This window comes from Vigna unguiculata, chromosome 3 (genome assembly GCF_037176805.1).
Source record: "Vigna unguiculata cultivar grain cowpea cultivar isolate G323 ecotype 2 chromosome 3, ASM3717680v1, whole genome shotgun sequence".
NCBI lineage: Eukaryota > Viridiplantae > Streptophyta > Magnoliopsida > Fabales > Fabaceae > Vigna > Vigna unguiculata.
In genome coordinates, this window is record NC_140794.1 from 52,557,367 (window position 1) to 52,576,848 (window position 19,482).

The following is a 19,482-nucleotide window of genomic DNA, read 5'->3' on the forward strand; positions in this document are numbered from 1 at the left end:
ATGAAAGAGAAATGATTCCCAAAAGTTAAAGATAAAAACTCAGCACATTGATGTTAATAGAAAAACACTCATTCGTACATCCTCCTTAATTATATAATTTTTCCAACGAAAAAACAAAACACCCCAGTCATAAACAAGTAGATTTGACGTTTATAGCTAAAAACACAACCAAACACATCCTTAATTGTCGACCACAAATGAGAAATAAATAAATAAATCTTTACCCATAGGGTAAACTTATTTCCACAATTTTTTAACTAACTTTATGTTAATATCCTATTTTTCATGGGTTCCGTAATTGTTGGTCGAAGACTAATTCATTTAAAGCTACACAATATCATACAAAAATTGACATATATCTCTCAACAAACCCCATTAATAGATTGTACAAGAGTGTTTTTTTGTTGTTGAAGTAACTCAATGTGGCTGGTTATTGTAAGAGGTGGGTCCATGAAAAATGAATAGGACTTGACATAGAATATAGATATATTAGTCAACGACATTTGACAGAAGCTCTGAATTGTAGGTCCACTGTTTCTCACTATGGTACCTACATTTATGCCAAATAAACTATTACGATCTTTCAATAAATAAAAAAAAAAAAAAACTCTTAACATTTACGCATCTTTCTAAAGTTTTATCAATAACCAACAGAAGGGTTGTAGCTGAAACCCATTTCTAGTTTAAAACACTTGAAAGTAAGAGTCTTTGAGACAAGTTTGAAATATTTGAACAATGTTTTGAAACAAAAAGAGAAGATGCAGTCTCCTATGTTTATAATTTATAAGATAAAAACTGTTTCTCCGAACTGAAAAAAAAAAATAGTTAAAAGTTATTAAAATTAGAACATGTGAAGGTGCATGGCATGGTTGAAAAAAAAGAGAAGATTACCTGGTTTGACTTTGTTCCCCCAATGTGAGGTTACGTGCCGTCGAGGATTGGTGTTCCAAACTATGATATTATCGACCACTGATTTTTCGCCAACCCCCAAACGTATTTGTTAAATCATATTATTTAATTTCATTTCAAACTGAGATTTGTTTCTGCATAAAGTCACTGTGAATCTGTGTGGTGTAGAAGGGAATTAATTTGACAATATCTACAATTGTCTAATATGGTATTAGCAGAAATCAGTGTTGTTTTTTTTTTTCTATTTGTATGAACGCAACCTCAAATAAATCAATATTTTGCTCCAAACCAAATCACCGTGACGTTCCAAAGTAGACAAGACGTGCTTGCCGAAAAAGAAAGTAGACAAGATGAATGAACGAATGATGGTGTATGACATAGCTTTGAAAATAGACTTACAATGCACCAGATCCAATGACAAAATAATTCAAAATTTAAATTAATACTCCTCCATACTTTATATTTGGTCGGGTTTATTACGTTTTTAAAAAATTACAAGTTCTGGTCATGTAAATATGTACAAATTAAATTTGATCTTTGATGTTATGCCACCATAAAAGAATCTTGCATTGAGATACTGCTATATTTGTTTTAATAATAAAATCACTTCAAAAAATTATATAAAAACTAGAATGTAGAATACTAAACTTAAAATGGGAACACTTATAAAGACTGTGTATACTTTTAAAAAGTTAATTAATAAAATCAAATATTTTTTAAAATAGCTAAAATAGAATTTTGAATCGTTAAAATATTTAAGTGGGAAACTAACAACTTTTGAAAAAAGTGGGACATTAAGAACTTTAAAAAAAGTGGGATACTGAAAAAATATTCCTTTTGAAATAACTCCAGAAACAAAATGTGTAAAATAACATTACATGAAGCAGATAAAGTACGTGCTAACAACCGTCCATGATTGTCTTTCATCAAATGTTCTCTAGCATGGCTGTGGTTTGACTTTGCAAAGGAAAGAGAGTGAAGCCATTAAATAGTACCACATCCGCATTATTTGGGAACCAACAGCAACACATTTTTTCTTTTAGAAATATTTGCTAAGAGGGTATTTCTTAGCACAATCTTTACATTAACATGTAATAAAAAAAATGCCAAAAGGGCTTGTAACCAAAAAGTATTCTCTCGAAAATCTATCAGAAATTCATTATTGCGTAGTGACTAGCTCGGAATAGTAGATTTGTGGATTTTCAATCGGCAGTGGCTGACTTTGAACATAACATGATTTTTTAAAAATCAACGGTTCTTAACAAAACTTTACTTTCAGCAAAAGATTACAGATTAACTAAAGTTGTAGATTAACAAAAAAAGTTGAAAGCTATAGTCTTAACAGTATTTAAATAGCAGTCTCAATTTTTGATTCCTGACAAGTCTCTGCATATATGGCCCAAAGGTGGCCGCTTCACCGAAAGTGTGAACTCTGAAATTCATAAACAGGAGCCTCGGTAGCAGAGACATAGACCCAATAATCCACAATGAAACGTTCATCTCAATCGTATCAGTACATCGTACATGATATATACACAGAAGGGACACAGGTCTAATGGAAAACTTTGTCATTTTCATGGGTACTGTACTTGTTAACTCTTTGGCTAGTCAATTATCTCCTTGTGATTGTGCAGATATACATCATGTGACTTCACATCAATGTCGGGGAAATCGGAAAGAGTGCAGCAAGCCTCAAAACTGTCCTGCTCTTATATCTCTATCAAGCCGATCTGCGTTAAGCGTCCCTGGAAGCTCTCTGAAGTCTTCATTGAAGATAGAATATGCACTGCAACGTTTGTTGTAAAGCAGAAAACATTTCAAAACTATCACAAAATAGTTTGCAACAAGTATATTTGGTATCAACAATCATTTAGAATTGGTCAAGAATACAGATATGAGAGGGTCAGAATTCTTCCTATAAATGTATTATAGATAGACATGTAACCATGAAAATTTTAAGCATATAAAAGTTGACAGAGATGAGACATAAAATTTATCATTAGCTTTATTGTCTATATATTCCCTTTTGTCTTTCCATTTGAGAAAACTAGTATTACTTCCATATTAGCGAAATGGATAAAACTAGAATACTAAACTTGTGACATCCTTCTCATGGATTGAGCAATCAGAAAAGGTTAACATATGAAGCAGGTAGAAATATTATACATCATACTGGGAATTTTCCAAAGGGAAAAAAATAGGTAAAATCCAAAAAAGCACGTGAAAATAATTTAAGCTCCTGATGTGCTATTATTACTTAGATATGTCGAATTTTTAATCCAGGATGTTACAAAATTTATTCACACTTCCTTCTAAGCCTTCTGTACTTCATTTTGTCTTGTTTTGATAATAATGAAGTTCACACTAGCATACAGGGGTCTTATTTGAATTATCAGATTTGACTTTCCCATTGTTCAACGTTGTGAACAATATACTAGTAATGCACAGCAAATAATGTCTGGTCATACCTGATGTCACCAGCTTGGCGCTTTCCAAGGTTGAAGAGAATGAGACAAAAGCCAGTTGCAAGTATCTACACGAAAGTTGAAACACGCCATAATGACACAAATTTTATCGTATACAATGACCAGTAAGTACCCTTGGAAGACATCTTATTTTAATCTCTACAATGTCAAATCGAATTTATGGGTTCAGGGCATAATGGTGCATGGAAATTCTCAGCATATCAAATGAAGATCTAACCATGACATTATGACAAGAAAAGAGTAAAATGTGCCACAGAACTTTCACACAACATCAGCTCATAATTGCTTTTCTCCCAAACAACAAAAGACTCTTTTTCTTTTCAAACATCGTTTCAGGGGCAATTCAGATTCAAAATCAGTCACAAGTAATTATTATACACAAATTTGTGCACCGAATTTATGGTGCAGCCTCCCTAGTCCAAGCTATTCATAGGCAAGATATAGTGGAGTTGAACCCATAAAAAACAGATAGTAAGTGGACTAAAAGCCCGAATAATAGGAAGGAAGAAAAGAGACATACATACAAAGGTCCGAGATCCCATCTGTGGGCGACAGGAGCAAGGATAAACCACAAAGTTATGAGAAGCCACGCCTTCAGACTCAGAGTGAAAATTACCATCAAAACAACATCTGTGAATGGAGAATGAGCATTTTTAGAAGCTTGTTAATGTCAAAGGGAACTATTATCATCATCATTGCCCACGAGAGATTCACACATCTATATTGATGCCTGGAATAATGCATACACCAGCTGAATGACCCAGTTTAAATTGTCTGCAAGCAAGCAGACTATGGTGATACATACTGCAGATGCTTCAAAGGCCACATTGGTATAACTCGAAGATTTGGGAGTAAGAATATTTGAATGATTCTTCAAGAAATAAAGTGAAATGGTGATTTGAACATTATGGATTCTACAGTAAATGATTACATATTTGAAGGATGAAAACAGTAATTTACTAAAGCCTAAACAAATACCATTTATTCAGCTTCATACCTGGAAGCTTCAAGTTATCGTGTAGAAAAGTGTACAGCCACTTCTTCCACCGACTTGATGAGTGAGGAAGCCGAAACTTCTGCAGAAGAAGTAATCAAGATGAATTCGAGTCAAATGAATACCAAATTGACGTTATGGTCACTTTGTTAGGTAGCAATGAATTGATTTTACCAGATCTTCATCGTCATCATCATTGTCATATTCATCCTTCACGGGTGGCTTTGGTTTAACAGCAACAATCAAGCTATCTAGTATATCAACAAACAATTAATAACATCTCTGTATGATGTTGGAATATTGATCAAATGCATAAAAAAAAAAACCTTTAAAATGTAAGAGTCCCAAAAAAGATAGAGAAGTAATAAATATAATCAACAACTAATCAGGTATTTTTTTATTTTATAATAGACCAAGGAATAAAGTTAGGGAGAGAGTGGTTTCAACTGATGGGTTACACTGATGCAGTCCCAGAAGCAAAAGTTATTTTCAAAAGATAAACTTGTCAAGAGCTTATCTGGATAAGTGTCTTCATAAACACTCCCAGGAGAGAAAAATAAGAAGAAAAAAAATGAAACGAGTTTCTTTATAAGCTAAAGCTAGATCATGCACAAGTTAAAAATAAGATTTTGGAGAAGTTACATGAGAGAACTTGTACAAATAAACTCACAAATGAGCTAATTTTAGCTAAGGAAGAAATTCATTTAATTTTTTCTTGTTTTTCTCTCGTAAAAGTACTTAAGGAGAAATTTGACCGAAATCTATAACAAAGTTGAACGGATGAACGATGTGACCATATCAAAGACTACAGAAGGTGCAACAGAGGCGGTTACAACTTGGATACACCTATTTTACACTTTCACATGTTGGATAAACTAGTACAATGTATTGATTAAATTAGTATAATTATTGATTAACTTCATATCTGAACCAATATGCCAATTGTAACACATCCAAACATTACATAACCATTAAAAGACCTTCTTAAAAACCTCCATAGTCATCACTAATATTGTAATAACATGAAAATTCAATGATCACATGGTTATGATGGAGACACATGTCATCCCTAATTTTTTTTTCAAGACCACAACACTTTGGTTAAACCAGTGCAATGTTTTAGTTAAATTAGTATAATAGTATAATTGTGAATTAAAGTCTAAGTAAGCAGAGTCAAGTTACTGTATGGAATTTGAGTGTTTTACATCTTTTGTACTCAATGTGAGAGAACATTCTTCTTTTTCTTTAAAGAAGTCAATATAGTGCATTTATCAAATAACCAAACTAGGACTAGAACTATACCTCCATCATTGAGTTGCACAGATACTTCATCTCCATTTTTCATGTCACACAAAGCACATCCACGCAGAACAAGACTCAAGTTCTCAATTGGTAAATTAACATTCCCAGCAACTAATCTCCTCAAATCACGCACCTATATGCGATTTAAAAGAAGCATAAGAAATGAAAAAATATCACCTATAGTTAACAAGATGGATCGTCAAACAAACTAATTAAAAGAAATGAAACCATAACCATTCTTCCCCAAAGAAAGGCAGGGTCAGAATCAACATAGCTTGATCACCTCGACCCCCCCTTCCCAAACAACACCCTTTTTGGAAGAACACAACATTAACAAATAAAAATAAAAATGTTCGCAGTTTGAGCTATGAAGGCACACTTGGCATAGTCCATGATTCGATTGCAACTAACCCTAGCCAAGTATCATTGTCATCTGCGAAAAGGGTATTAATTTTGATTCTTTTTTTGTTTTACCAACGCCCCAGAGAAAGAGGGGGCAATAACAGTGGATTAAAACGGTGTGAATTGAGATGGTGGAATTGAAAATGAAAAACGCAGAACTTGAGAATTGAAGGGGAAAAGAGGAAGTTAGAAGAGAAACCTTGATGGAGGAAGGAAGGAGGAGGCGAGAGGGGCGTGCAGGACCAATAGTTTTGAGGACGATCTCCACCTTCTTCTCCAACTCCTGTTCCTCCATGCCCATCTCTGAATCAAACCATGTACCACTCTACCATCACCGATACCAATTAATTAGAAAATGCTTTTGAATCAAATTCAATTTAATTCCATTAAAGCTAATTTATACGCATTAATAAAATCATTCCCAAAGAGATTCATAAATAAATTTTATTTTATCATTCTTTTAAATTAAACAGTCAAATTTATTGTCACTTTTGTTTTTAGATTATTGAAATTTTACCTGACCTGATACAGATTATTGAAATTATTGAAAAACTTTTAAATTTTTTATATGTTTCAGATATTAAACTAGATTTAAACCGTGATTACCCACGGTGGTTTGTATGTTTTTTATGTTTATAATTAAATAAAAGGTTAAATATGTTTTTGTCTCTTAACTCTTAGTAGTTAAAATTAGATTTAGTTTCTCGTTAAAACCTTGATTTAATTTAGTCCTTCAACTTTACAAATATTTGGATTCAGTCATTTTAACCAATTTTTATAAAATTTATTTAATATTTTAAACGCGTTTCATGAGAGCATGTGAGTTGTTTACTCCGCTTGACACATTTTTGTTTCAATATTAGCTAAGAAACTGTCTTGAAATAAGTTTGAAACATCAAATAAACTTAACAAATTTTTGTTAAGAAGACTCAATCCAAACATTTGTAAAATTGGAGGACTAAATTGAGTCAAGATTTTGGAGAGAGACTAATTTCAATTTTCACTTAAAGTTAAGGACAAAAACATATTTAATCCATAAATATATATATATATATATATATATATATATATATTAAAAAATCTTAAAGTTGAGAAAAAAATAATAAATAGTTTTAAGTTTATAATTAAGTTTTGAATTAAGTGTAAAATATTAATAAGTTTTTAAAAAATAACTCTAAATTATGATAATTTATTTAAAAGAAAGAGTGTGGTCTATATTAGAGTTTAAATATTATTGAAATATTATTTGTAATCTATTATTGTTATTTATTCAATAATAATAATAAAGTTGAAATATGTTTTTGTTTTTTAATAAATTATTCTAGAAAAAACAAAAGAGTAAAAAGGAAAATTAATTATCAACAAATAAATGGTAACGAAATAAATATGAATAAAATAATAAATTATAATTTAAATAACTAAAAAAAAGTAACATTTGTAAGATGTATCGGTAAAATAGAATAATAGGATCACATTCTTAATATACTCTTTTCTTATATTTATATTTATAATAGATTAACAACGAACCACAAATTTAGAGCTGAATTCAAATGTAACTTTTTTGTACTTCTGCTTATATGATATTGCATTTACATTCAAATACAAACAAAACTACCTAAAGTTCACGTTGATTAGTACCATTCGTGAAATCTATCCAATATTTTATTTCATAAAATAAATAAAAAATATAAATATTTTTTAATTACTATCAATTATAATTTTTGTCAATGATTTTTAGTGATCTATTCATAAAAATTTTGCAGAAAAAATAAAGAAAAAATGTAATTAACTTTTATATGAATTAAAATTATAATATGTAAAAGTTCATTTGTAGAAACGCTTTTAACTTCTATTTTTAATTAGTATACAAATTAATTTAACTTATTATTAAGTCAAACTCCTTTTTTTTCCAAAATTTTTTTATTAAGAAATTAATAAAAATAATTAAAGAAAATTTCATCCTTACAGAACATACGTATGAAACAAAAGAATAATTTTTGAAATAATAACAATGAGATAAGAAAAATAAAATATCTTCATTCGCAATTAATTTTTTATTTATTTTACACTGAAAAACGATTCCTTTTTTATAAAATTTACTTAAAGCAACACTACCCTAAACCCTAACGAAGCATTTAATTCTTTTGAAGAATTTATATTTCTTTGTGATGAAATCTTTTGTTTAGATAGAGAAATTCAAAAGTATTTTTTTAAAATATTTCAATGAGTTAAATAATAGAAATTCAAATACCCTCAAAATAGGTGGAATTTTAATTTCTCCTCATTGAATCTCACACTCAAGACATTTCAGGTAGAGTTGTCAATTTAGCCCAGTCCATAGATGGACTCAACGAGCTGGATTGACGACTAGACGAGCCAGACGAGCCGGGTGGGCCCAACGACCAAGATGGATTGGGCAAACCAGACGACGCAGACAAGTTGGACAGGCTTGACGACAGAAACAGGTCGGGCAGGTCCGACGACCCACACAGGCCAGACAGGCCTGACGATCCACACATATTGGGTTGGCCTGACGACATAAGCGGATCGGGCGAGACCGATGACCCAAACAAGTCAGACAAGCCTGAAGACCAAGATGGGTTGGGTAGGCCTTATGACCAAGACAGACCGAGCAGGCACGACGACCAAGACAGGTCAGATGAGCACGACGACCAAGACGAGTTGGACACAACACAAACAGGTTGGGTGGCTCTGACGACCAAGATGAGTGAAATAGTTCTGATGACCAAGACAGGCCGGATGACCAAGATAGGTACGCATAAACCGACGTAACAACTCTAACATGCCTTTCTGGCCCGTCGACTCGAAAAGCCTGATCAAATTGATGAACTTGGCGGGCATGACCAACTAGCATGTGTCGTCGAACTGGTCAGGCTTGTATGGATTGTCGGGCTAGTCCAGCTCGTCGGGGTTTCTCGGTCGACCTGGCCAGTCTGAGTCGTTAGGTCAGACCAGCTCGATTGGGTAATCAGGTTGGCCTGGTCCGACCATCTGAGTCCTCAAGCCCATTTCCAAATTTATCATAAATTCAGAACATAATTAAGTCTAAAATAAATATTGTTAAAATTAAATTTTATCTCATATGAAATTCAATTGTTTATCCAAACATGAAATTGAAATACAAGATATTTTAATTTCTTTATCGAAATAAGTTATTTAAAAAATGAAGGGAATTTAATTGCAAGCAATTCATATACAATACATTTTAATTTCTTAGTATAGTTCAAATGTTTCATCCAAATACAAAGTTAATTCCTAATATAATTATCTAATTTCATTTCGAAATTTTAAAAAGACCTTAGTTATTTATTGGTTTTTAGTCCTTTAATTTTTTTTAAAAAGACCCTTAGTTATTGGTTTTTCTAATTTAATCCTTTCATTTTCTTTGAAGACATCTAATTTGATTTTTTGACTGTTCACTAGTCCTTTAATTTTCAATCAACAATCTGCTCTTTATTTTCTTCATCCACTAAGTTCTTAGGTTTATTCTTCTTAGACTACCATTCATGGTCAAGCAGAAAATCACTGATTTTTTTTTCTAAATTAAAAGACTAAATTGGAAAAATTAATAACTACTGATTATTTTTAAAATTTGAAAGAAATTAGAGGACCAAATTGAGAATTAAACGTTTTTTAAAATGTTTTTTTTAAGAATCACAAATATTTTTTTTATTAGTTCATTGAATTCAAATGTGTATAGTTTTATTCATAAAGAGAACTTCTCATTCATACTTACATAAAAATATGTTTATGAAATTGCAGTGCTTAACTTTTTTATGATTTTATTTCTTCAATTACTTCTAATTATTTTTAAAGAATGTATCTTAATGTTAAACAATAAACTTATGATTACTTTGCATAAGTTGGAGTTCTTATGTTGTCTTATTCTTTTTCATCATATTCAATTCGTGTGTTACATAAAAAGAGAAGTTTTGGTTTAAGACGAGGGAAAGCGGATTTATTTTTGGTCTTCAAGCAATAACACCTTTTCCATTGAAATAGTAAATTTAGGGTTTAGGGTTGTGTTGCTTTAAGTAAATTTTATCAAAAAAGAATCGTTTTTTGGTGTAAAATAAAAAAAAAAATTGCGAATGAACATATTAGGAATTAAAGCTTTTTCAAAATTTCAGTTTACCTTTTACAAATTCCATTGAGCCGAAATGGTTTATAAGAATTCCCAATCCAGCTATAGACCAATTAGGACAATTGAAGGGCGTATTATATAGTTTTAAATAATTCAGCTACCATCGTCTTTAGATTAATTGTACCAAAATATTCGTAAAACTATATTAATCTATATTCAACTAATATAAGATTATTTCATTTTCTTTCTTAATTAGAATTATAATAAAAAGCAATTGTCTATCCTGAACCAATGCATATGATTTCATCACAACACAAGGGAATAGTTCTTTTTCTTGATTATTGTCATGCTCCCAATAATCCAATCCTTTTCTATCTATTTTCACAAAGATTCAATTATTTGCATTATGAGTATGATTCACTTCAAAACTGAAACAAGCAAAGGAGAAGTATATGCTAAGACAAGACTGCATTGGAGTTACAGGAAGCAGTTTGTTTCCTACGAAAATCATGCTGTCATTCATCTATTTTTCTTACATAATCTACAGCAGAATCACCATTCATATGGGTGTGACAATGTAAATTTTTTTAAAGCTTCTTTGCTTAAAAAGGAGGATGACAAATTCCATAACTGCATAGAAGTGGTCAAAACAGTATTGTTAACATAAGAAAATGTTCTACACTTACAACCGCACATGAAGTAACATAATACTGAGACAACACAATTGCCAGAGTCAAAAAACAACAAACGACCCAAGCATGTGGCCGGTGACAATATTTACATAGGGTTGCAGTAGTACAGTTTAGACAATACATAATCGGTTCAGTCACAACATTGTCATACAGAAAATTCAACAAAACGATAATCCATGAGTTACACACGAGCTAGTTTATCATCAAAACTGATCAGATTTTGAGATCAGGTGATTCAGCATAAGAAATCGAAATCAGCTCGGACCTAAATTTGTCATCTTTATCACGGCTTGGCATTGCAACCCCATCTGACTTCTTGCTCTCAGACACAGAGTTTGAATCCAGAGTCTTTTCAGGCAGAGAGTTAGAGATAGCAATAAGAGATTCACGTGCCACCTCTTTGGACTCCTTGGTCAATGATCCGTTATCCATATAACTATACCACTTTTCTTTTTTTCCTACAATTCAAAACCAAAATTCTCAGAGTTCATCCAATCCGAGGGATAAGATATTTTGAATATATGATGTGATATCAGATATTTTAAATTTATGTTGTGAAAGCAGGTGATCCTTGACTGAGTTTGAGGTCAAACTTGACAGGTGATATCAGATATTTTGGTCAAACTTGATCAACCCATTCAACCTGTTAGGTTTATTTGACCTCAAATTAACCACCAGATCAGGCGTGCTGTCCGGATTTTTCTACCATGTTTAAAATACGAAGACCTAATGTCTTCGCACCGTAAAGTGGATTCATAAGCATAGCAAACTAAAACACCAATGTCATAACTTATAAGGATGAGCCAATAAGAGAACTCAAGCAGTCAAACAAGATCAGCACCACAAGCACGCCCAAAGGTTTGAGGTCAGTTGGTGATTTCACTTAAAAATTAACAAAAACTTTCAAAGCACCAAAATATTTTGAATTGCATATAGCTACTTCCATACCTGTCTTTAAATGTTTCCAAAAGAATCAAAATCCACAAGAGTACAGGAAAAATTAGGAGAGAAACGTCTTTTGCAAGTCCAGCATTCCAAAAGTAGCAGTGATGATTCGATTGGTATGACTAACCAGTTAACCTCTTCAATGGACATAATATCACTAAATTTGTTCTTCTAATCTAATCAATCTAGTGAATTCAACTAGTACTCAGAATGACATTCCACCTGAAACAAAAAGGCATGTATCCCCTACTTAACATTCGATATCTAAGATCAAACATGGTTCAGTATAGAATATCCCCTTTCTTCTATTACTCAATTTTTAGAAATTTCATAACACTATTTGAGAAAATATGAATTTTAATTTAAAATCTAATCCAATTATATAGATTTGAATCAATAAAGGTTAAACTATTTTTCTTAAAATATAAACTTAGATTTAAATCAATATAATTATACAGATTAGATTTTAAAATATTCAATGCACACCCCTGCATAACAGTAACATATGCATCTTCATCTTCGTAATCAATATAACATTTCTTATCCAACTACACAGGTCCACTAACATTTTGCCTCCGCTGTTCCTTGAGTTAGGTCTTTTCAGTTTTTGCCTGGTCTCAATCTATGACAAGAAAATGAATCTACTTTTTACTCAAGCATATGTTTTTCTCTTTTTATGGTATCCTTTGTTGCCGGTAGTCTTGAATCAAATAGGCTATAAAGTCCATGAATCAAATACAATCAAATTTTACTACCCAAAAAGAGGGACAGAAAAAGGAGAATGAAAGAAAATTATATGCCAACTACAACCATATCCAACAGCTCTTACTTCTTCAGATTCGCACGAGCAAGAACAGATTCCAACATGTATTGTAATACTTTAATATTTAGAATTATTGCAAGATTCTTATGGTACCCTTACCAATAATAATTAGCGAATAGTGATCCATATTTAGTCATGTTCCCATTCAACTAAAATAAAAGTATAAAAATACAAAAACAAGTTTATATTTTAATATACATATGAAAAAATCTTAATTCGCAGCTTATTATGAACAAGGGTACACCATATACAAAATAGAAACGAAACCTCCTAAAATTATCCAGTTTAGCTTTCAGAGGCACAAAAGTTTTCTATTTACATTGAAACAGTTGATATAAGCTATCTTAACCAGAAAAACTTCGCCTGTGAATTTCTTCCAGTAAGCATTAAACAGCGCTTACTTTTGTTTTTAGAGCTCTAGACTATATGCATAATACAGGTTTTGCAAAGCAGTTGATTCAGTCACATCAAGAAGTGAAACAATGATTCAGTCACATCACTCTAAGCAAAAACCAAAGAAAAGAACATGAACAATAGTTTTTTTCTTTACTTAACATATACCTAGCACCACGTATCCAATTATTTTGAACAAAAAGGGTGGGGTAAGTAGCCACAGCATGAAATTGAAACTTGATTATCAAATGTTAAACCGAATAACTAATTTATCTCAGAAACACTAAAATTCAATATCATATTAATCATATGCCGAAGTAATCTGAACTCGTAAGTTACTTTGAGATTGTCACGAGCAATTTTTAGTCCATAAATTGAATCATCTGGAATTATCCATTAAGTTACTTCGAAACTGCCAAGAAAAATCGCCGCAAACAATTTTTTCTTTTAATTGGAATCATCACCCTGAAACCGAGTCAACCTGATCGATTGCAGTGGATTTCTGCAGCAGGTCATGAAGCCTCAGAATCAAGGAAAGAAATCGAGAAAAAAAGCGTTAATTTGGCATTCATGCAAATGTTATTTCCAATTCTTTGTGCTGATGTGTTTTATAATCCCCAATCGGAGAGAAAACACGATGAGGAAAACAGGGAGAAAAGAATCACAAAAAATGAGCTGAATCTATGTACGAGTAACAAGAGATTAGATTGCGAAGAGTTAGAAAGATAAATTTTGGGGACTTAAGGGAAAAGAAGGGTGGTATTCGTACCTTGGAAGTTAACGAGAAATAGGAAGAAAGGTTGAGAGAGAGTAGATGTAGGACCCTTTCTTTTCCAACAACACCAACCTACGACTTTGTAAAAATGAATCTCATGGGAGCGATTAAGATTCGGGATTTGCAATTTAAGGGACAATCACACGCTTTTCGGCTTTCGTCAGAATCCTGCATGTTTCGATTTCCCCCAAAATTATCATTTGTAAAAATAACCAACTACAAATCCATTATCTTAAACCAAACTTGTTTTTATATTTATCCAAATAATTCCAGAGTAACATTTTTTATTTTCCAAATTTAAAATTACTTTTTTAATCATGTGATTTAACAAAAAAAAAGTGTTTTTATTTGGGTTGGATTTGAGTTCATAAAATAAGGTATCTAAAATTGAGGACTGTTAAGGATAAAGGTAGACTTATCCCTACTCATCTCAGTAGTTATGTCCTCGGCAGTATAATCATTGTTGTTTAAGATTCTAACAATACTAAATATACCACTTTTTAAATTATTTTTATTTAGATACTTTTAATTTTGTAATAAATGTTGAAAGTAAAGAAATTAATTTATTTGAGAATAAATTGAGAAAAAAAGGACTTGATTGAAATTTGAGATCATTGCATAATTTGGAAGAATTTTGTTTATATAGCTAAAACTACGAAAAGAATTTTAGTTTTGACGTGGTTTGATCAGAGAGAGACTATTGAAATGATAAATTATAGAAACTAAAAAAATTCATTGTGGATTTGAAAGAATAAAAATAACTTCAAATTTAAGAGGTTAAAAAAAATTTGAACTTAAAAATTTTCTTCACATTGTTATTGTTGTGTACTCAGCACCCACTTTCATTCGCATCCACGAGTGAAGCTAGTGGTAATTGTTGTGTATTAAATATTTCTTTTATTTAATTATATTTTACTTTCAACACATACACACTTCAATCATTTTTTTAAATATATCGATTTATTAAAATCATTAAAATACTTCTTGATCAAAACCAGTCCATCTTGATGATAAAATCATTTAAATTTTGCACTCATTTCTTTACATTTCTCATTCTCTTCTTCTTAATGCCAATTTCCTTTTTTTTACTATTTTTATTCCTCTTTTTATTTGTCACTTCCTAATCTAGATAAATGTTTAAAAAACTATTTAAAATTACACTAACACTTTCTCTTTAGTAACAAAAATATTAGTTTATTTGAAATAAAACATAAACTCTTTTTCTAATTTACTAAAGCTTTTTTTTTGTACAAGACTTTCTTTTAAACTTTTATAGTCTCTCTTAAAAGAAAAGTCATATTTCTTCTTCTTTTTCTTATTCAACTTTATTGTTTCTCTGTTCCTCACGCATCAATCTCCTTTCATTGAAATACTCAATTTCACCCACTCTTTGTAATAACATAATTTCCAAAATCAAAATTGATAATATTTTATTATTACACTTAATGAAAAAATTGTAATCTAACGCAAGTGGTATGAAAACTTGTTTTTGCCTTATAAGCACCTCTTCATTATACAAGAACAGAAGTTCAAGAAATTAACAGAAAAAGAAAGACGAAAAAATAAATTGGGAGAAGAATTATTGCCACAAATCTATAGCTATAATCTTTGTTAATTGATTAATAAATTGTGTGGATAACATGAAAAAGTGTCGTTAGACTTTTATAAAGTAGTAACAAATTAATACTTAGGAATCAAATGTCATAGCCATAAGTGTGAACATCATCTCATTTTCATGGAAGTTTCTAACAAATCCAAACAACAAGTAATCAAATTTGTGATGATAATCCTCAAAACAAATCTCGTTTTATCGTTGACTCCACCGACCAAAGGTTTTATCTACTCTTCTTGCGAATTGTCGTAAGCTATTATCTTTTTTTTGAAACTGTTTGCCTCTATGCTCTGTTTCATCTATGTGAATAAAAGATTAATCTTGACCTTTCCTTCAACATGGTTTGCAAGGGTGAGATGTTTTGTTTTATTTTTATTTTTATTATTATTATTATTATTATTTATTATTTCATCTGATTGTAAGTTGGACAATATCGTTAGGATCGATATCTATATTTTTTTAAAGTATTTTTCATTTTAAAATATTGAACTTCTTCGTAATTTAATCTTAAAAAAAATGTGAAGAGATGAGTTAATATGAATTTCGTCGATACGAAAACACTTCCCACTGCATATTATTATTCCATTTTTTTTTTCAACATTATTTTTATTGTTCCAATTGGTGAGCTAATTAAAATACTTTTCTCTCAATCACCTGCACTTCTAAGAATTCGGATTTTATCTTAGCTAATTCAGACACACAAAAATTAAGAATATTACTATTAAGTTCTAATTTCCATCCATAAATTATGTTGTTAATAACATTCGATAGTACACGAAGTTCACAAACCAGTTTTTTAAATATTCCACTAGGAACTTTGAACAATACTTTTTTTTTAAATTGTTCTTTTGAATTCTATATACGTTGGTCACATATACAGTAAAAACACGTTTAGAAGGTACCTTAGTTTATGGACATAGATATTTTACCAATTCTCTAAGCCTGCTATATTCAACAAAAAAGAAAATGAAAATGAATGTTCTATTATTACATATCATTCACTATTTCTTGACTAATCAAGAGTTAATTTTAAATTTAACTTAATTTTAATTAAATAAGAGGTTAAAAAATAAAATTTGCACCTATTTATATATTTAAAGTTAAATTTATTTTTAGGTGACATGAGATCTTCAACTACCAATTTTGTTATTAACCGGTGTTGACAAAGAAACCCTAGTGTTTGATAAGATCAATAGCATAATTGCTAACTTATTTAACTATCTTATAAGTTAGTCTTATCAGAACACAAAAGTATTTGGTAAGTATCTCAAAGTGGATTATTTCATGAGCTTTTAGCTTATAAGCTACTTTTCGGTTAGAAACTTATTTAGTTTTTATAATTTTATATTTTTTTTATGCATACTGTTATTTATTTTAATTTTATGGAGACATTTTTACTATACTTTTTTTTTAATATTTCTTGATTTTGTTTGTACAATTTAAATTAATTTTTTTTAACAATAATAAAAAATTTACTTATTATTATTTATATAAAATTACATACAACTCAAATTGTAAAAAAAAAATTAATGTAACAATAATTTGGATTGTGAAATAAAAATTTTGGCTTTAAATATATAAACAAAAATTACATTTCATTAATTATGATTAGATGAATCTGTTTAAATAAAATGACTTGTCAAAATAAAAGTATATACAATTTTTTAAATATATATATATATATATATATATATATATATATATATATATATATATATATACTTACATATTTAATTATTTTAAGAAATCTAAAATTATAATTACACAATAATATATTTTCCTTATAATAAAATTTTCATAACTATATTGTTTTATATCATTAATTTACTAAACACTTCAATCTTATAAACTAATTTACCAATTTAAAACTTATAAACTAAGATTTTATTGTATAAAGTTAAATTGTTAATTATTATTATAACTTAACTTATCAATTATTGGTTAACTTATTGATTACTAGCCAATTTATTAGCTATGAGCTAACTTATTAGTTACTTTTACCAAATATACCTATAAAATTTTGGTTTTTCTCCTTATAATTTTTCGTCATAACTGCGTGCTATTTTTTCGTTTCTAACATTTACTCTTTTCTACTCCCTCTTCCAAAGTGACAAATCTTGTTGGAAAAGTCACTGTTAAAAGACAAGTCTATCCTTAAGAAAAGAGAAAAATACCATGAATGAAAATAAAGAAAAATATGTTAAAAGTGATAGAATAAAATATAAAACGAAATATGAGAAGAGATAAAGAGATGATAAGAGAACTTTAAAGAAAGGTATAATGAAAGTTGAATTGAACTTGAAGATAAATAACCTAACACAAAAATGGCTTTTGGATCTCGAAGATCTAAAGAGCCAGGTACTTTCAGGTAACAAATAGCCATGTAAACTGAAAGGACCAAATGTTTTTCTTTTTTTCTTAGTCTCCGGAAAAGTGAATCTGGAAGGTTTTAGATTTTATATTCCTGAACAGGAAACTCTGAAATTGTTTTGAGGAAAATGCTAATGAGTGCCCTAAAGGCACCGGTTTAGGAATAATAAATATATTTTGATATCATCATTTTTACATTAAAAGCTGAAATAATTAAAATAATATAAATATACATAATAAATTTTATAAAGACAAAAATACCCTTTTAAATGTGTAGACAATAACTCTTACTGTTACAAAACAAGTTTTTGGAATTTTTAAGGTTTCTACTAAAAAGAAAAAAATCAATTAAGTCTTAAATTGACACTTTAATTTTTCTTTTTTTGTAATAATTTTTAGATGTTTAACAGTATATTTTGTTGGTTTTTCTGTTAATTTATACTTTCTTATGTTATTTTTTTGAAGTTTTAGATATTTAACACTATTTTTTTGTTGGTTTTTTGTTAATTTAAATTTTAACAACATTAAAATATAGTTATTTTATTATTTAATTAGTTTTTAAATTTTATTTGTGAACATTAAATAAAATATTAAATACACATGTACAATATTTATGGACATTTTTTTTTATAAAAAAAATAAAGTTGCATTAATGGTTATTAGGTCAGGTTTTATTTAATATTATACTTATCTATGTATTTTTGTAGGATCCGATGTATATTAATTATTCTTAACCAGTGTCCTTAAGGCACTGGTTAGCAAGTCCCTTGTTTTAAAGACGTTGCGAAAAAGTTTTAATTTTTATAGTTACAAAAAGAACATTCCGAAACAGGTTTTGAAATGTTTATTCTGAAATTTATTACAGATTCTTCATCCCTGAAATATTCTGAAAGATTTTTAAATAACATTGTAGTGTAACTTTCATTCTATCAAGAGTCGATCAAGTAATTTTCCAAAGTAATTATTAGGGCGAGTTTCTTTCTTCGCCACCTTTCGTTTTCCCTTTTTAAACCATTTTTCTAAATGGATTCTACCTCTAACAGTTTCTTTCTTCCTCGTTCTTTGTCCGTAGTCTTCCTCGAAAATATAAGTTTGTTCTCTGGTTCTGTTTTACTATTTTCATTCATTATTTTCTTTTCCATCAATACACAATGAAACCTAGTTTTCAAGAGACACTTGTTTATGTTGTTTTTAAACCTTTCTTTATATTAACTGTGCAGGTACCATGCACACACACACAAACTACATTATCTCATGATTGTGGAAGACACTAAATTATGATCAGTTAAAGGTGATTAGTGATGGGTGCAACATTACTCCTGTTAATGACGAGCAAGTGATGACATAAATTGACGAATCAGGAGTATTCACGTGAAGAAGTTGGAAACTGAGCCTCGAAGGAGAAAAAGGCAATGGAAGATTGAAGGTTCAGAAGATGAGAGGATTTGAAGCGAAAGAGGTGTGAGAGAGAGAGGGACAGCATTAATAGACCGACCACCAAGGTTTGGAGTAAAGTTCACACAAACCAGAAAAAAAATTTACAAAATTTTCAATTTTAAATGTTGTTTGAAAAATAACCTACTAAGCTTTCATAAGGTTGAAAATTATTTATAGTTAATATATAAAAAAGTCAATTTTATACGTGATATTAAGAAAAATCACTGAAAAACTGAA

The 19,482-nt window shown here is 29.8% G+C and overlaps 1 protein-coding gene and 1 long non-coding RNA gene across 3 annotated transcripts; both read right to left on the bottom strand.

Annotated features, from left to right (window-relative positions):
* Positions 1 to 2,219: 2,219 nt before the first annotated feature.
* LOC114175776 (ubiquitin family protein) lies at positions 2,220 to 6,472 on the bottom strand. Of its 2 annotated transcripts, none has more exons than XM_028060570.2 (7): positions 6,293 to 6,472; positions 5,692 to 5,824; positions 4,564 to 4,640; positions 4,393 to 4,471; positions 3,920 to 4,025; positions 3,378 to 3,442; positions 2,220 to 2,695 (listed from the first exon to the last, which is right to left on the bottom strand). In XM_028060570.2, exons 1-7 carry the CDS (start codon positions 6,392 to 6,394, stop codon positions 2,619 to 2,621), a joined length of 639 nt encoding a protein of 212 aa, XP_027916371.1. In that variant the 5' UTR covers positions 6,395 to 6,472; the 3' UTR covers positions 2,220 to 2,618. The 2 variants fall into 2 exon arrangements, with proteins under 2 accessions (XP_027916371.1, XP_027916370.1); XM_028060569.2 differs by having other exon boundaries at positions 3,916 to 4,025.
* A 4,367-nt stretch (positions 6,473 to 10,839) lies between these two features.
* LOC114179560 (uncharacterized) lies at positions 10,840 to 14,106 on the bottom strand. The gene is made up of 2 exons (XR_003603482.2): positions 13,821 to 14,106; positions 10,840 to 11,348 (listed from the first exon to the last, which is right to left on the bottom strand). It is a non-coding gene; the product is annotated as an uncharacterized LOC114179560 (long non-coding RNA).
* Positions 14,107 to 19,482: the final 5,376 nt, after the last annotated feature.